Source organism: Phascolarctos cinereus, unplaced genomic scaffold (assembly GCF_003287225.1).
Source record: "Phascolarctos cinereus isolate Bilbo 61053 unplaced genomic scaffold, phaCin_HiC Scaffold_726;HRSCAF=1367, whole genome shotgun sequence".
NCBI classification, from domain to species: Eukaryota; Metazoa; Chordata; class Mammalia; order Diprotodontia; family Phascolarctidae; genus Phascolarctos; species Phascolarctos cinereus.
The window spans coordinates 37,400,087-37,416,174 of NW_027556098.1; the positions used below are offsets into that span (position 1 = coordinate 37,400,087).

The window sequence follows — 16,088 nt, forward strand, 5'->3', positions numbered from 1 at the left end:
TCTGATATGTTGTTTCATCATTATCACTTGATTTTATATAATCATTGTTTCTACGATTTGTCCTTTGGCTCACCCATAATTTAGGATTTTGTGTTAAATCTCTATTTGAGTCTCTGTCTTTTGTTTGTGATTCCTAGACTGATTACTATTTCTAATGGGTTATGGTCTGTAAAATATATATTTACTATTTCTTCCTTTTGGTTTCAATATCTCTGTAGCCTAATAGCTATTAACTTTTATTAAAAATTAATAACAAACACCTGTAAACCAGTGTTCTTTTGGTTTATAGTATCATAGTCTTTGAGATGGAAAGTACTTCATCAACTACAGTTTATGTATTCAAGACCCATAAAATGACAAATTTTTGATCACGGGCAATGTGCAAATTTGTTTTGCTTGACTATTCACATTTTTAGAAAGTTTAGTTTTTCTTTTCTTCCACTCTCTACCTTGCCCCAATTGGGAGAATTAGGATGACGAGAAAAAAATTGCTTATTAATTGAAAAATTAAATGGAGGCCTTTACAAAAGCAAGGACTTCAGGGGTAATTAATCAAACTACCTTGTTTTATTGATGAGAAAGCTGAGGTCCAGAGAATATAAAGGAAGTGGCAGACCTGGGAGGTAAGCCCAGGTTCCCTACCTCCAAATTTAGTGCCCTTTCCATTGTATTACATTGATATTATTTTCCTTGTTATATATCATTTCATATTTCCTACCATGTCTTTGAATTCTTCAAATCAATCATTTTATTTTCAGTTACATTTATATTTTTTTAATTGTAATATGTTTAGCTATTCCTACTCAACCAACATGTAGCCCCCTCTAGTATTTTTGGTATTATAGTAATCTTCATTCCAATGGCTTCACAGAATCAGAATCTTGGAATAAAAAATAATGTGCTTTTTAAACCTTAAAACTATCCAAATGTATTATTAACAACAACAATAATTTATTCTACCACAATAGGATACTAAAAATGCCTGGGAATCATTTAGACAACATAATGAATTCTCTCAGAGGGAACTCTGAAGATCTCCATTCCTTATTCAAATATATTTTTATTTATTAACAATATTTAATTGTGGAATACATAATATAAAAGTGAGTTAAATAATAACATGCTATCCTCAGAAACTCCATTTTGTTTTATTATTTTCTCCATTGACTTCCCAATGTTTCTCCAAAATAGAGGATCATTTTAATTTCATATCGAATGATTCTTTCTGGAAACGGAAATCTCAGGACAGGCCAAGGATTACTATACATCCCCATCACCATAATTTGTCAATAAATATAAAGTCCAATATTTCCATATTTATTGTGAAATATCACTTTCTCTGTATGTCTGTTGGAGTACAGCAATGTGGTTTGAGTGTTGTTTCCACATTTTCTTTCAGTTCAAAATCATACTTGCAAAGCTGTGGTCTAAGGGAGGGAGAAAAAAAGGAGGGAAAGAAGGAAAAGAATTAGTACACCAGCAAGACTTCACATTTTCCCCATATAAATATGGTAAGTCTATAGTAGCAGTTTGGTAGAAATGATGAATTTGAAGCTCAAAACCTGGGTTTGTGTTGTCGTTCTTATTTCCCCTCTTCAAGTTTCAGTTTCCACCTCTATAAAAGGGGACAAGAATGGTTGTGCTTCCTTCTTCACAGAGTTGTGGTGAATAAAGCATTTTGTAAATCTTAGGGTATGATAGAAATGTATAGAACCAGTTTGGAGGAGGAGTGAACTTCAGTAGAGTGGTAGTGGGAGAAAAGATTAATCATCAACCAATCAGTAGATTATTAAGCACTCACTATGTGTAAAGTTCTATTGTAAGTGCTAAGAATATAAATAGAAAATTAAGATACTTTCAAGGGGCTCACATTCTAATTGGAGAAATAACACATATGGAAGGTTTCAGCTGCAGGTCAAATGAAACAGTCTGATAGTTCTTAGGGTACAATGGCAAAGCAGAAAGTAATGCCACTTGTATGTCATTTCCACAGATAAAATCATATCAGTTTCTGATGTTGATCCATTTGACAGTATGAAGGGCTTTGGTGACTTTATTTTGGGATTCTTTAGTAGCTAAGTCTGCAGGAACAGTCTCAAGACATTAACATATGGGATGCTTCCCAGGATAATGGCTGATGCTACTGGGTTCAAAGCATTGCCATTACCAAGGCTCTTGATTTCAGAGCCCTGAGCTGTCTCCATAATGGTCTGAGAGGAGATGGTAGTTAAGGTGGCAGCAGTGGTTTGACTTTGCTGGCACTGCTCTCTCATGTCTTTCCATTAGGGTACTTTTCAGCATCAGTTTTGCCTGCTATGTGCATAGTAGTTAGCCTCTTCTCCACAGGAGCTACCTCCCTCGATGATGGCTGGGGACTGTACTAGAAACAGAACTGTTGCTCTAGGGGTTGATACTACTTCTAGGACTCCTGCGTATGTTTGCCTATTAGTGGCAATTGCTCAGAAGTTGTTGCTAGTAATGCTAGTGCTAGAAGTTGAGTGAGTCACTTCTCCACAAAATATGTTTTTAATATTTACCTACCTCAGAAAATTCTAAATCTTGAAGCACTATAAAACTTATTAGTATTATATTTACCTGTGCATGAATTAATCCTAAATTATTATTTTATCATTGGTTTTCACGGTTAATTTTGCATCTCCCCAAGATGGTGGAGAAAATGCAGGGACTTATCTGAGCTCTCTCAAATTCCCCTCCAAATAATGCCTCAGAATGAATTCTGGAGTTGCAGAACCCACATAAAGATGGGGTGAAACAATTTTCCAGCCCAATAAAACTTAGAAGCTCAACAGGAAATATGTGTTGTACTGGCATAAGAATGGAGCTCAGTCCAGAGCAGGCAATGCCCAGGCAAGTCAACAGTGGGCTACACCAGGCACAAGCCAGCAGCAAGAAATGGGGGCAACTGAACTGACAGCTTCTAGAGATCTCAGCACGCAGATGGTAAGGGGGTGTGACAACTTGTTAGAAGGAGATTACAGGGGTCCCTTTGCTAGGACTTGGTGCTGGACTCTGTTGTATTGCCTATAGTGGGGTCCAAGTCTCAGTCCTGGATCACAGTCCCTGGGTGAGGAGGAGTACTAACACACCAGAGCTTGTGGGAATGGGAGAGCCGAAACCTTGGTCACAGTTCTAGGGAGGAAAAGAGTGCTCATGGTCACTCAAAGATCAGAGCACAGGCCAGGAAAGTAGTAAAGACAGCTCTCCATAGTTCATACCACCTTGAAAGAAAAGAAAACTTACAGACCCCCTAGAACTACTTCTGAAAACAGCTGCACAAAACACCTAAGCTTGGTACATTGCCCCCTCCGCCCCAGGAGCAGAATCCAAGTTTAATATAAAACTAAAAGTCAAGAAATAGTCTGGAAAGTGAGCAAACAACAAAAAATATCCCAACCATGGAAAGTTACTATATTGACAGGGAAGATCAAAACACAAACTCAAAAGAAAATGACATAATCAAAGCTGTTACATCCAAAGCCTCAAAGAAAAATATGAATTAGTCTCAGGCCCAAAAAGAATTCCTGGAAAAGCTCAAAAAGGAGTTAAAAATTAATTAAGAGAGGTACAGGATAAGTTTTTGGGAAAATGACAGTGATGCAAGAAAATCATGAAAAAGATCCAACAGCTTGGTAAAGGAAGCACAAAAAAATACTGAGGAAAATGATGCCTTCAAAGCTCAGATAGGCCAAATGATAAAAGAAGCACAAAAATCCACTGAAGAGAACTCCATAAGAAGTAGAATTGATCAAATAGAAAAATGAACTTTTTAAAAAGTAGAATTCGCAAAATGGAAAAGGAACTATAAAACATCATTGAAGAAAATAATTCCTTAAAAATTAGAATTAGGCAAGTGGAAGCTAATGACTCCATAAGTCATCAAGAGACAATAAATAAAATCAAAAGAATGAATAAAAAGAATAAAATGTAAAATATCTCATTGGAAAAACAACTGACCTGGAAAATAGATCAAGGAAAGATGATTTAAGAATTGCTGGACTACCTAAAAGCCATGATAACAACAACAACAAAAAGATTAGATGAGACGTTTCAAGAAATAATCAAGGAAAACTGCCCTGATATTGTAGAACTGGAGGGTAAAATAGAAATTGAAAGAATTCACCAATCAATTGAATAAGGTTCTCAAAAATAAAGATCTCAAAATGAAAACTCCCAGGAATATTATAGCCAAATATTATAGCCAAATCCAGAGCTCCCAGGTCAAGGAGAAAATATTTCAAACAAAAAGAAACAATTCAAATATCACAGAGCTACAGTTCAATAACACAAGATTTAGTAGCTTCTACAATAAAAGATTGGAGGGCTTGGAATTTGATAATCTGAAGCTAAAATTGAGCATAATCCATCGGGAGTAGAAATCGATATTCAAGGAAACAGAGGACTTTCAAGCATTCCTGATGAAAAGACCAGAGCTGAATAGAAAATTTGACTTTCAAATACAAGACTCAAGAGAAGCATAAAAAGGTAAATAGGAAAGAGAAATCATGAAGGATTCAATAAGGTTAAGTTGTTTACATTCCAAAATAGGAAGATGATACTTGTAACTACTAAGAACTTTGTCATCATTAAGATAGTCAGAAGGAGTGTGCTTAGAGGGCACTGGTGTAAGATAAATATGATGGGATGATATCTAAAAAAAAATAGTGAGAAGGAGGAATGCACTGGGAAAGGGAGAGATAAATGGCGGTAAATTATTTCACATAAATAGATACAAAAGAGCTTTTGCAGCGTATGGGAAGATTTGATAAAGATCACATTTCTCAAATATATAGACAATTGAGTCAAATTCATAAAAATAAGAGTAATTCCCCAATTGATAAAGGATATGAACAGGCAGTTTTCAGATACAGTAACCAAAGCTATCTGTAGTCATATGAAAGAATGCTCTAAATCACCATTGATTAAAGAAATGCAAATTACATACCATCATGTTGGCTAACACGACATAAAAGAAAAATGACAAGAGTTGAAGCGGATGTGGGAAAAATGATCTGCTAATACACTGTTGTGAACTGATTCAACCATTCGGGAGAGCAAAAATTATGACCAAAGGATTATAAAACCACGTATACCCATTGACCCAGCAATGCCACTACTAGGTTTGTATCTCAAAGAGATAAAAAAAACAAAAAAGAATCTATATGTATGCAAATGTTTATAGCAGCTATTTTAGTGGTGGCAAAGAACTGGGAAGGAGGGGATGCCCACCAGTTGGGGAATGGCTAGGGAATGGTGATATATGATTGTGGAGGAATACTATTGTACTATATGAAACGATGAGCAGGATGCTCCAGAAAAATCTGGAGAGACTTACATAAACTGACTCAAAGTGAGAGGAACAGAATCAGCAGAACATTTTACACAGTAATAGCAATATTATATGATGTTCAACTGTGAATGATTTAGTTATTCTAAGCAATACAATGATCCAAGTCAATCCCAATGGGCTTAAGATGAAAAATACTATCCATCTCCAGAGAAAGAATTGATGGAGTCTGGATGCAGTAAGCATGTTTTTTTTTTAAACTTTCTTTTTCTTGAGGGTTTTTTTTTGGTCTGTTTTCTTTCACAACATGACTAATATGGAAATATGTTTTGTATCACTGCACCTGTATAACCTATATCAAGTTGCTTGCTTTCTCAATAAGGGAGCAGGGAAGGGAGGGACAGAATTTGGAACTCAAAATTAAAAAAAAAACCAAATGTTTAAAATTGTTTTCATGTAATTAGGAAAAATAAAATATGAAACAAATAAAACATTGCATCTCTAATCAAAGTAGCTTTTGAATATTATAAACCAATTTAAAAAACCTGGCAAGTATAAGCATCCTTATAAAATCTTACAGAATTTCACAACTAAATTTTTAAAAGGATTCATTCCTATTGCATTCTAATACATACATCTTGATAGTTTCTTTCCCTCCTCTTCCGTACATCCAATTAATCACTAAGACACACCAATTAAGTTTGTAGGCTGTATATCTAAATTGGGCCTTAGTGGTGGCTAGTCCAACCTCTTAATTTTATACGTAGGGAAACATCAAGTCCAAAGTCATAAGATAATAAAGAACAGATCTGACATTTTAGCTACAAGCTCCAAATCTTCATTCTTTCCATTGTCTCACTACCTGTCAATTCTTCCTTTACAGTATATTTAACATCTGCTCCTTCCTTTCTAAAATTTACTACTGTTCATACTAGGTTCTTGTTACCTGATACCTCTATTATTTCAATAACTTTATAATTGGCTTTCCGGACTGATGTCTCTTCCTATTCCATTTCATCCTGCACTTCCTGTCACAGTGGTGTTTTTATTTTTTAAATACTGTGATAATAATTACCACTATTTCCAAAGTAGTCTTCTTATACCAATATTTTGAACTATGTAATGAAAATATTAACTGTTATTTTCATTGTTATTCAGTTGTTTCAATTGTGTCGGGGGTTTTCTTGGCAAAGATACTAGAGTGGTTTCTCATTTTCTTCTCCAGCTCATTTTACAGATGAGGAAACTGAGGCAACAGGGGGTAAGTGATTTGCCCAGGGTCATACAGCTAGTAAATGTCTGAGGCCAAATTTGAACTCGTGTCTTCCTGACTCCTGGTCTGGTGCTCTATTACTGTACCACCCACAAAATGCCATCTAGGAAAAAATACTGAAAGGAAAAAAAAATATTTTGTACAAGGATTGCATGAATACCTAGAAATAATAAAGCAAGAGATAGCAATTAAATAAAAGCTTTACTTCTGCGTTGCTCACATCTTTCCCTTTCCCTCCATACAGCCTCCAGCATAGTTAAGGCCTTTGACATATCTCACTTAAACTATTGCAATAGCTTTCTAATTGGTTACTGTGCCTTATCTAATCTCACTGTAATCCATTTCCAACATAGCTATCAAAATGATTTAACTAAAATGCAATTCTGACCATGTCACACTCCTTCTTAATAAGTCCAGTGTCTCATTATTTATAGGAACAAACAAAAAATTATTTTGTTCAGCATTTAAGACCCTTCACAACTTGTTCACAACCTACCTTTCCAGAGATATTACATATTACTCTGCTTCACACTCAAAATGTCCTTTTTACTGTTTCTCACACCTGATGCTTCATTTCCAACTACAAGCTTTTGTCTGTTTTCACGGTAGCATATATTTATAGTTGGAAAGTACCTTAGGAGCCACCTATTTCAGCTCCTTCATTTTATATATAAAGACACCAAAGGCCACAGATTTAAGTGACTTGCTCAAGGCCACAGGGTTCATAAGTGTCAACATCAGAATTTGAACATGGTTTGTTTCTTGAAAATTCAAAATCCAGAGCTCTTTCCATTACATGTTAACAAATGAAATCATGTAAAGAAAGCCCTTTGCAAACTTTGAAGTACTATGGAAATTCAGGTAATGGTAGTAGTGTAAGTAATAATATTAGTGGTGGTAATAGTTTTAAGTAAAAATGCCCCGTGCTACTTGATCATGTCATTCTCTTACTTAATTTTTCTTTTCTTTTCCTACTCTTAACTCATCCCCCCCCCCATATTTCTTATGGGAAACCCTTGAAAATCCATATTCCTCAGTCTGGAATTTAATGTTCTTTACAATCTGGCAATGTACTTTCCTGTCTTTTCTCCCACCATGCTGCTGCTTAATCCCACTGTTCCACCAAACTGGTATGATAATTGAATCCTAAAATATTTAATTTTTTCCCTTCTTTTTGTTGTACATATCACTACCTTCTATTAAAAGATCTCTTTTTGTATATATATTGGAATTCTATCCATCATTAAAACCCTGCTCAAGTCCCTTTTTGACTTCCAAATTTTGGTAGGGGGAGATCTACACAACAAGAAATGAGGTGTAACATTGAGGAAATATTTAATATTCAGGCAAAGTCCACTTTTTCTTCAAGTATCTGAATAATTGTTTCTGTGAAGATCAGAATGTGATACAGGAAATTAGCTAGACTCATCTCCTTTTCTAACCACAATTCAAATTCAAAACAGGTAAATTTAAAAAGTGTTCAACACTCAGTCTTCACTGAACTTGAGAAGACCTAGGTCTAGTTCTGAATATACCACTTACTAACTTGGGCAAGCCATTAATCTTTCAGGCACCAGTTTCTTCACCCATAAAATAGAGACAATGAGTCTACATATTTCAGAGTTTTGTGATGTTCAAATGAAAGTGTTTGTAAAATGTTTATTAACTGTAAAAGCACAATTTAAACGTAAGTACTGAAAAAATATACGACTCCATATTGGATTTAAAATTATTTAATTTATGAAACATTGATTTAGATAAAAGTTTCATGGAATGTATCTACCATGTAAAGCAAAGTATATTTGTCCTGGTTTAACATGTAAAGGATGACTTTTCATTTGTTTTCCTTAATGGTGTAGATAATGTATAAGTATAGTCATAATTTAAAGCACTAAGCTTTTCAATTTCTACAAAGTCTTCCCCTGTGACACATATGGCACTCCAATAGAAGGTTTCCATAGCATAACATGCAGAGGATGGGTAAGCTACCAAATCAGATAATTCAGAATGCAAATGTTAGTTTGGGAAATATATGGGAAAATAGTTACATTTTCTTCACTGTTGCCTATCAAAAGCAAAAGATACAGAACAGGAAAATTAATTTGGGAAGTGAATAGCTGGTTGTGCAGCTTGTGTCTAAGAATGGGACTTGAACTTCTGGACCACATATTAAAACATAAAGATGATAGATTTTTTTTTTTTGGCTAGGCAATGGGGTTAAGTGACTTGCCCAGCAGGGTCACACAGCTAGTAAGTGTGAGGTGTCTGAGACCAGATTGAACTCAGGTCCTCCTGAATTCAGGGCTAGTGCTCTATCCACTGAGCCACCTAGCTGCCCTGAGATGACAGATTCTTGGCCAGACATGTAGTATAGTAAACAAATAATTTTTCACCATTTTTTTAAGTGAATGGATTGCTAGGTCCCCCATATTTAAAAATAAATTCTCCAAACAAAAAAACCACAATACACATTATATACTTTACCTTTCTGGATTTGTAAGTGATCTTAATTTGATATGGTGAATCTTGTGTTTGTGTTTAGGATACTTAAGTTTTGAATTCTTTTGAGAATATGTCAAAACGATTTTTGAAATATCTTTAAAGTCATAGTAAAATCCAGCAAGAATACTGACTTCTTCGTAGATAGGATGTGTTGTCATGAAACTAGATAGAAAACAGAACACAGCATCATATTTGGTCTAAAATAAAGCCTTTAACCTAAGTAGAGTGAAACTTTACAGCTTATGTCTGATGATAAAAAGACTGAATTACATAATTTTAACAGAAATGTAGGAAGCAATTTAATACAATGGTTCCTCCTTCCCCCAATCTGATACAATGTCACATTTATTACTAATGACAAAATTTATGTATAGCGTTTAATCATAAAAAATGTTAAGTAAATTAACTTATTGTCACTTGTTATGGAAAAATAATAAATCAAAGGAGGATTTAGGATTGCAGATTTCCATGAAATAAATGATACTCTATTTACCATAGTAATAATATGAATTTTTATTCTATTCTATTGTTTAAAAGAATTCAACTTTCTTAGCATTTGAAATTCTTTCCATTTTAAAAATGTGGACATAACTTAATCCAAATTAATACATAATTCTAAGAGTTGTCAAAATATCATTAAAAGAAGAATTTCATAAAGACAAAATTAGATACTTGAGTTAAAGACAAATAATCTGCTGCCATTCAGAGTACACTAACTTTCTGAAATATACATCTCTGTTGATTGAATTTCACAGTCAAATTGCTATAGCATTTCACTATGTGAATATATCTTTGCCTTATAATTTAAAACAGAAGGTAATATGATGTAATGGGAAAAGTACTACATCATGTACAGTGCTTGTATTTTTAAGCCACATTCCAGTGATAGTTATCTGTGTTCCAGAAGAAAGCCACCAAAATGGAAGACTATCTATTTCTGATGATTTACAGGGCACAAATGACATTCCCAGAAGGAATCTGAGAAGTATTGGCAACCATTGTGAAATCTTGGGCATGAAACTTAAGACCATAGAAGTATACATGTTTTCACCACTGTTGCCTATTGAAGGCAAAATATATTGAAGAGGGAAATTAATTTGGAAAGTGAATAGCTAGTTATGAAAATTGTGTCTAAAAGTGGGATTTGAACTTCTAGATCATATCTTAAAATATAAGGATAACAAATTCCTGGTCAGAGATATAGCAAACAATGGCTAATCAGAATGTATTTATTTGAATAGCATCTTGATAATCTAATCAAAACAGTGTTTTAAAAGAATGAAGGGGGATGGAAAGATTGCCTATGCATATTGTAAAAATTAGATACTATAGCGAGTAGCTACAAACAAGACAGAATAACAATTAAGATACACAGAAGTCTATACGAGCTAAAATCCAGGAGTGGTGCCAGTAGTAAAATCATATCCTCAAGCATCTATACAAAAATTCTGAAAGACTAAGTAGTGAGAAGAACAAGTGGTCCTAGGACAAGGCAGCAAACTTAACCACAAAGCTATCACCAAGATTTGTTGGGGGTGAAATCCATATCAGAAGCATGACTGCATACTTTTTGCCACATTCAAAGGAACAAGGACAGGAAGTAGCATTGTATATTCAGAAGCTTGTATAAGGAAGTCCAGTAACTGAAGAGTGAAGATAGATATAAAGAGCATGACATAGTGCTATAAAAACAATGTCAAGAATGCTCAGATGACCTGAGGCTAGCAAGGAAAGCTAAGGTAAGAAAAAAAAAAGTGGGTCTTTTGTTTCTTTTATTGTGCTATATGGTGAGGAAAAGGAACATCAAAGAAAGGATAGAATTTTCATTTGGGTTGAATTTGGTGATGATAGTGGCAACAAACAGAAGGCAGAGATGCTCAAATATGATTTTATTTCTATTTTCTCTACCAAGGAGAATGACCTGTGCACTATAAATGACAGAACAAAAATGACTAAAAGGAAGGAGATACTCAATATAATCTAGGAGATAGGTAGTAAGAGAGTTTTTAATTTGCCTTGATGAATTCAAATCACCCATCTCAGGTGATTGACATCTTCCAATCCTGAAAGAACTGGCAGATGTATCTGTTGAGCCTCTGTCAATTTTTCAAAATCATGGAAAATGTCAGATATTACAAGACTGAGGAAGGATAAATGCTCACACAATAATCAAAAAAGGGAAGAGAATAGAATCTGTATAGTCCAATGAACTTGATTTCAATTCCTGGGAAAATTCAATGAGGGATCATTAAAGAGATGGTTAGAGAACATCTGGAAATGGTAGATGAGTTAAAGTAGGTTTTATCAATTATAAGTCATTATAGACTAACAATGTTTTCCTGTGTTTTCACAAGATTTCTAAATTAGTAGAGGATGGGAATTCTGTGGATACAATTTACCTAGATTTTAGCAAGAGCAGATAAAGAGTTATGGATTAGGTGATAATACAATTATATAGATACAGAACTTTTCAGATAGGCCCATTCAAAAATAGTTAATAGCTCAATAATAATATGATAAAAGGTTTTTGGTGGATTTTGGTGGATCTCAGGAATCTTTGTTTGACCTCATCCTATTTAACATTTTGGGAAAAGTTAAAGATGGCACATTCACCAAATTTGCAACTGACACAAAGGTAGGAGGGAAAGCAGACACACTGGATGCCAAGGCAAAAGGCAAAAGAATCTTGAGCAATTGTGTCAAACTCCATTAGAGATATATCCCTGCTGGCCTCGCACTGACTTAGAAAACCACAGATTAACATGATCTATGTTGAGTTATAATTTTATTTGTTTTATTAAACATTTCTGAAATATATTTTAATCTGCTTCCAGGCATACAAGAAGTTTTGTAGAAGGAGCTGTGAGTTTGACCCCTCTTGGGATGAATCTAATTAGATAAATTTCAATAGGGAAAAATGTAAAGGTTTATAAAAATGTATATAAAAATAAAAATTGTATTTAAAATAAGCTTTATAAATATTAATTCAGTAAACAATAATTCTGTTGAAAAAGTAATGGGAGTTTTAGTGGCCTGCAAGCTCAGTATGTCAGCATTGTGATCCCAGGCAAACAAACAAACAAACAAACAAACAAAATCAACCAAAACTACTGAGATCTTGGGCTGCAATAAGAGAGGCATAGCTTCAGGTAACAATTTGCTCTACCATGCCTTCATCAGACCTCATTTGGATTATTGTGTTCAGTTCTGGGTGCCACTTTCCTTACATATTGATGAAATGGAGAATGTCCAGAGGATGGCATCACCATAGGGAAAGGGCCTAGAATCTGAGTTTCAGCTTAAAGAAATGAGTATTTTTAGCTTGGAGAAGAGAAGATACAGGTGGAAAAGTATACACCGGCCTCAAAAGCTTAAAGAGCTATTTGGTTGAATAGGAATTAGACTTACCTTTTTTTGGCTGTAGAACAATAACCCTAAAAATCATGGGTGGAACTTGCAAGAGGCAAAGCTAGATTTGATGTAAGAAAAACTTCCTAACAATTAGCACTGTCCAAAAATAGAATGGAGGGTAGGGAGAGGTGACAGCTTCCCTCAAGTAGCAGCCAGATTATCACACATCAAATATATTATAGTGGAAATTCCTTTCTATATGGATTACACTACATAGCCACTGAGGTTCCTTCCAAATCTCAAATTCATGTTTCTGTAACTATATTACTTACCTTTTGATTTTTGATTCTTCCACTTTCCCATATATATCTATTAATTTTATTTTCATATAACCTCCCCTTGTAACATTCTCCAAAATAACAATATCAAGAATATAATGATACACTGAAAAACAAAATATATAGTTTCAAGTTTATGTCAACATTATCAATGGAATGATGGATTTAAATGTTATAAGTTAAATTCATTTAAAACATTTTTAATTTATTTTTTAAACATTATTTTCTTTTTAAATTTTGAGTTCCAAATTCTCTCCTGCCTTTCATTTCCTCCACCACTCACTAAGAAGGCAAGCAATATTATATCAACTATACACGTGAAAGCATGTGAAACATATTTCCATATTAGCCATATTTCAAAAAAGCAAGAAAATGAAGAAAGAGAGAAAATCATATTTCCACTAGCACTCAGACTTCATCAGTTCTCTCTTGGGGAGGGAGAAGTGGATAACATTGTTTCATTAGATCAAAGTACCCAAGTCTTTCACAGTTGATCATCATTACAACATTGCTGTTACTGTGCACAAGGATCTCCCAGTTCTTCTCATTTCATTTTGCATCAGTTTATATAGGTCTTGCCATGGATTTTTCTGAAACCACTCCCTTCTTTCTTTCTTATAGCATAATAGTACTCCACCACAATTACACGTCATTACTTGCTCAACCATTCCCCAACTGATAATCATCCCCTCAATTTTCAATTCTTTGCTACCACAAAAAGCACTGCTATGAATGTTTTTGTACATACATGTCTTTTCCTTTTTTCTTTATTTTCTTTGGGATATAGGCCTAATAGTGGTATCATGGGGTCAAAGGGTATACAGTTTTATAGTCCTTTGGGCATAGTTCCAAATCACTTTTCAGAATGGTTAGATCAGTTCACCACTCCACCAGTATTTCATTAGTGTACCTGTTTTTCTCTTTTCCCCTCCAGCATTTGTCATTTCTGAAGCTGTAAGGTAGTATCTCAGTTATCTTAATTTGCATTTCTCTAATTGCATTTTTATATGACTATAGAAACTTTGATTTCTTCCTCTAAAAACTACCTGTTTATATCCTTTGACTATCAATTGGGGAATGGTTCCTATTTTTGTAAATTTGACACAGTTCTATACTCATTATATGTTTGAGCAATGAGGCCTTAGAGCAACTTGCTGCAAAAAATTTTGATATTACTTCAATGTCTATGGAACCTTTTAGCAAAATGTAGTTTCTCTGATTCTGTCTTTTAATTGGGTCTATTTATGCTTTTTCTTCGTCTGAGATCATGATTGCTACCCCTGCCTTAAGTTAAATTCTTATTATTTTGTTTGTATAAACATACAGTGAGTGGATTGAATAGAACAGACACAGAGGAAGATATCTGGAGTATTGACTTAGATTCTTAGTAAAGCATTTCCTTTTTTTTTTTTTGCACATTTAAAAAACTTTTTTATGCAATTGGGGTTCAGTGACTTGCCCAGGGTCACATGGCTAGTAAGTGTCAAGTGTTTGTTCAGAGGCTGGATTTGAACTCTGTCCACTGTGCCACCTCTTACTAAAGCATTTCATTTCTCATGTTCTATCTTATAGTCTTTTGATCCTAAATAGTGAGAAAACATCTTCACCAATTATGCTACAAATAAAGTACAGAAACAAGTGAGTGTCTAGTTAAAGAGTCTAGCACTAAAGGTGCTGAAGCACTGTGAAATTTCAAGTCAGAAGAGAAAGTAAAATATATGACCTTTAAAATTCTTAAGTTTAGGAGATAGACTCCTGAAAAATGGAAAATACACTATGACTAAATATTGTGATTAAGTCAAGGTTTTAAGGGAGAAATAGCTTCTCTCTGAGTTCACGTGGTAGGTAACTGCTGCTGAAATATTTCTACCACAATACAGAAATTATCAAGTGTAAAAATCTAGGTAAAGCTTATGTACAAAAACAAAGAAATAATTATTTTACATACTGCAGTCTTATACATTCCTCTTTGGCCATAAAAGTTAAAGAAAAGACAAGATTCATAATCCCACACTTGCTTTAATGTCATAAAAGTTGAAGAAACTCAAACAATCATAATCTCATACATAAACCTACTTTAAACAAACTTTATAGATAAACTAAGTCAGATCACAGATTAAACTACATTTAGGGAGTTCACAAATAGGACTGAGGTGGAAAATTTTCATGTCACCAAGATTATTATGAACACTGCTGCCAGAAAAATCCTTTTTGCTAAGGGAGATAACAAATGTTATACAGAAAATATTTAGGTCAAAGAAATTATTTACCTCCTTCAATATCAAATTTGTGAGAGATTTTAACCATGGCTTTCTGAAAATCATCCCAATTTTCACTTTGCTAATAGTGACTTGATCTTATTAACTGTGCAAGAAAAACTGTGAGAAAAAAATCAGAATAATTCGTAGTCTACACTGTCTGTGTTCACATGTAATGTAGTGGCAATCCTTGTAGATAATCACAGAAGAAAGACAAAAGTTCACAAGATGTTGAATTAAGATAGAATGATCTACTTAATTTCATTTCACAACAAATGTTGCACATCCTTCATTTTTGAAGTGGACTAGTGACAGCATGGGATGATGCCTTGACTTGTAGAAGAATTGGATTTAAGTGATGCAGAAGTGAGCAAAATCATCAACCTCACTCTCTCTTCCAGAGTTATTGAAGTCAAGTGGCAGGACAAAAGTCAAGACAATTGGTTTTCAAGCACATGCAATATGACTACTTGTTGAATTTCTTGCAAATATAGATTGAGCCCATCATTAGTCATATGAGCAGCATGGGAATAGTTTTGCCTTTTTTTTCCTCCATGCTATGCCCACTGAGCAAAAATTTATATAGAAAATTATTTTGTATCCTATCTTATACAATCAGGTCCCATCCATTCTGATCTGATTCTTTCCTATTCAATTTAATTTCTCTTGGGATTATAAAATTTCATTTTTCTGAATTTTGATAAAACCTTCATGGTTTAAAATTGCAAATGTTACAGATTTTATTCTTGTTTTGTGAGATTTTCTCATTTGTTATTTATTGTCTAATTCTCATGTTGTCAATTTCTGCATGAAGACTTGAGATATTTGAAAGCATTTATGTTTGGAATTATTTTCTAACTCTTCTTTTCCAGACTGAATAATCCTAGCTCCTTTTACTTTCTCTCATGCTTCTACTTCTACCACCCCTTGTTCATATTATTATAGGTTTTTTCTTTAAATTATGTTTGCCTTTAAGAACTTTTTGTAAGGAGACCACTTCTAATCCAAATTCTAGCACTAATTTGCTTCTGTGACATAAATCAAATCATTATAATTTTTTG

General features: G+C 34.0%; 1 protein-coding gene across 4 annotated transcripts in view; it reads right to left on the minus strand.

Annotated features, from left to right (window-relative positions):
* Positions 1-548: 548 nt before the first annotated feature.
* LIPI (lipase I) overlaps positions 549-16,088 on the minus strand; it is a 64,624-nt gene continuing 49,084 nt past the window's right edge. For 3 of the 4 annotated variants that reach the window (XM_020992961.2, XM_020992960.2, XM_020992959.2), the window contains 3 exons: positions 12,764-12,875; positions 9,063-9,242; positions 549-1,427 (listed from right to left, as the gene is read on the minus strand). In XM_020992961.2, coding sequence (XP_020848620.1) covers positions 1,331-1,427; positions 9,063-9,242; positions 12,764-12,875 — 389 coding nt within the window. In that variant the 3' untranslated portion in view covers positions 549-1,330. The remainder of the gene's footprint in view (positions 1,428-9,062; positions 9,243-12,763; positions 12,876-16,088) is intronic. The other variant, XM_020992962.2, reaches the window with a different exon arrangement.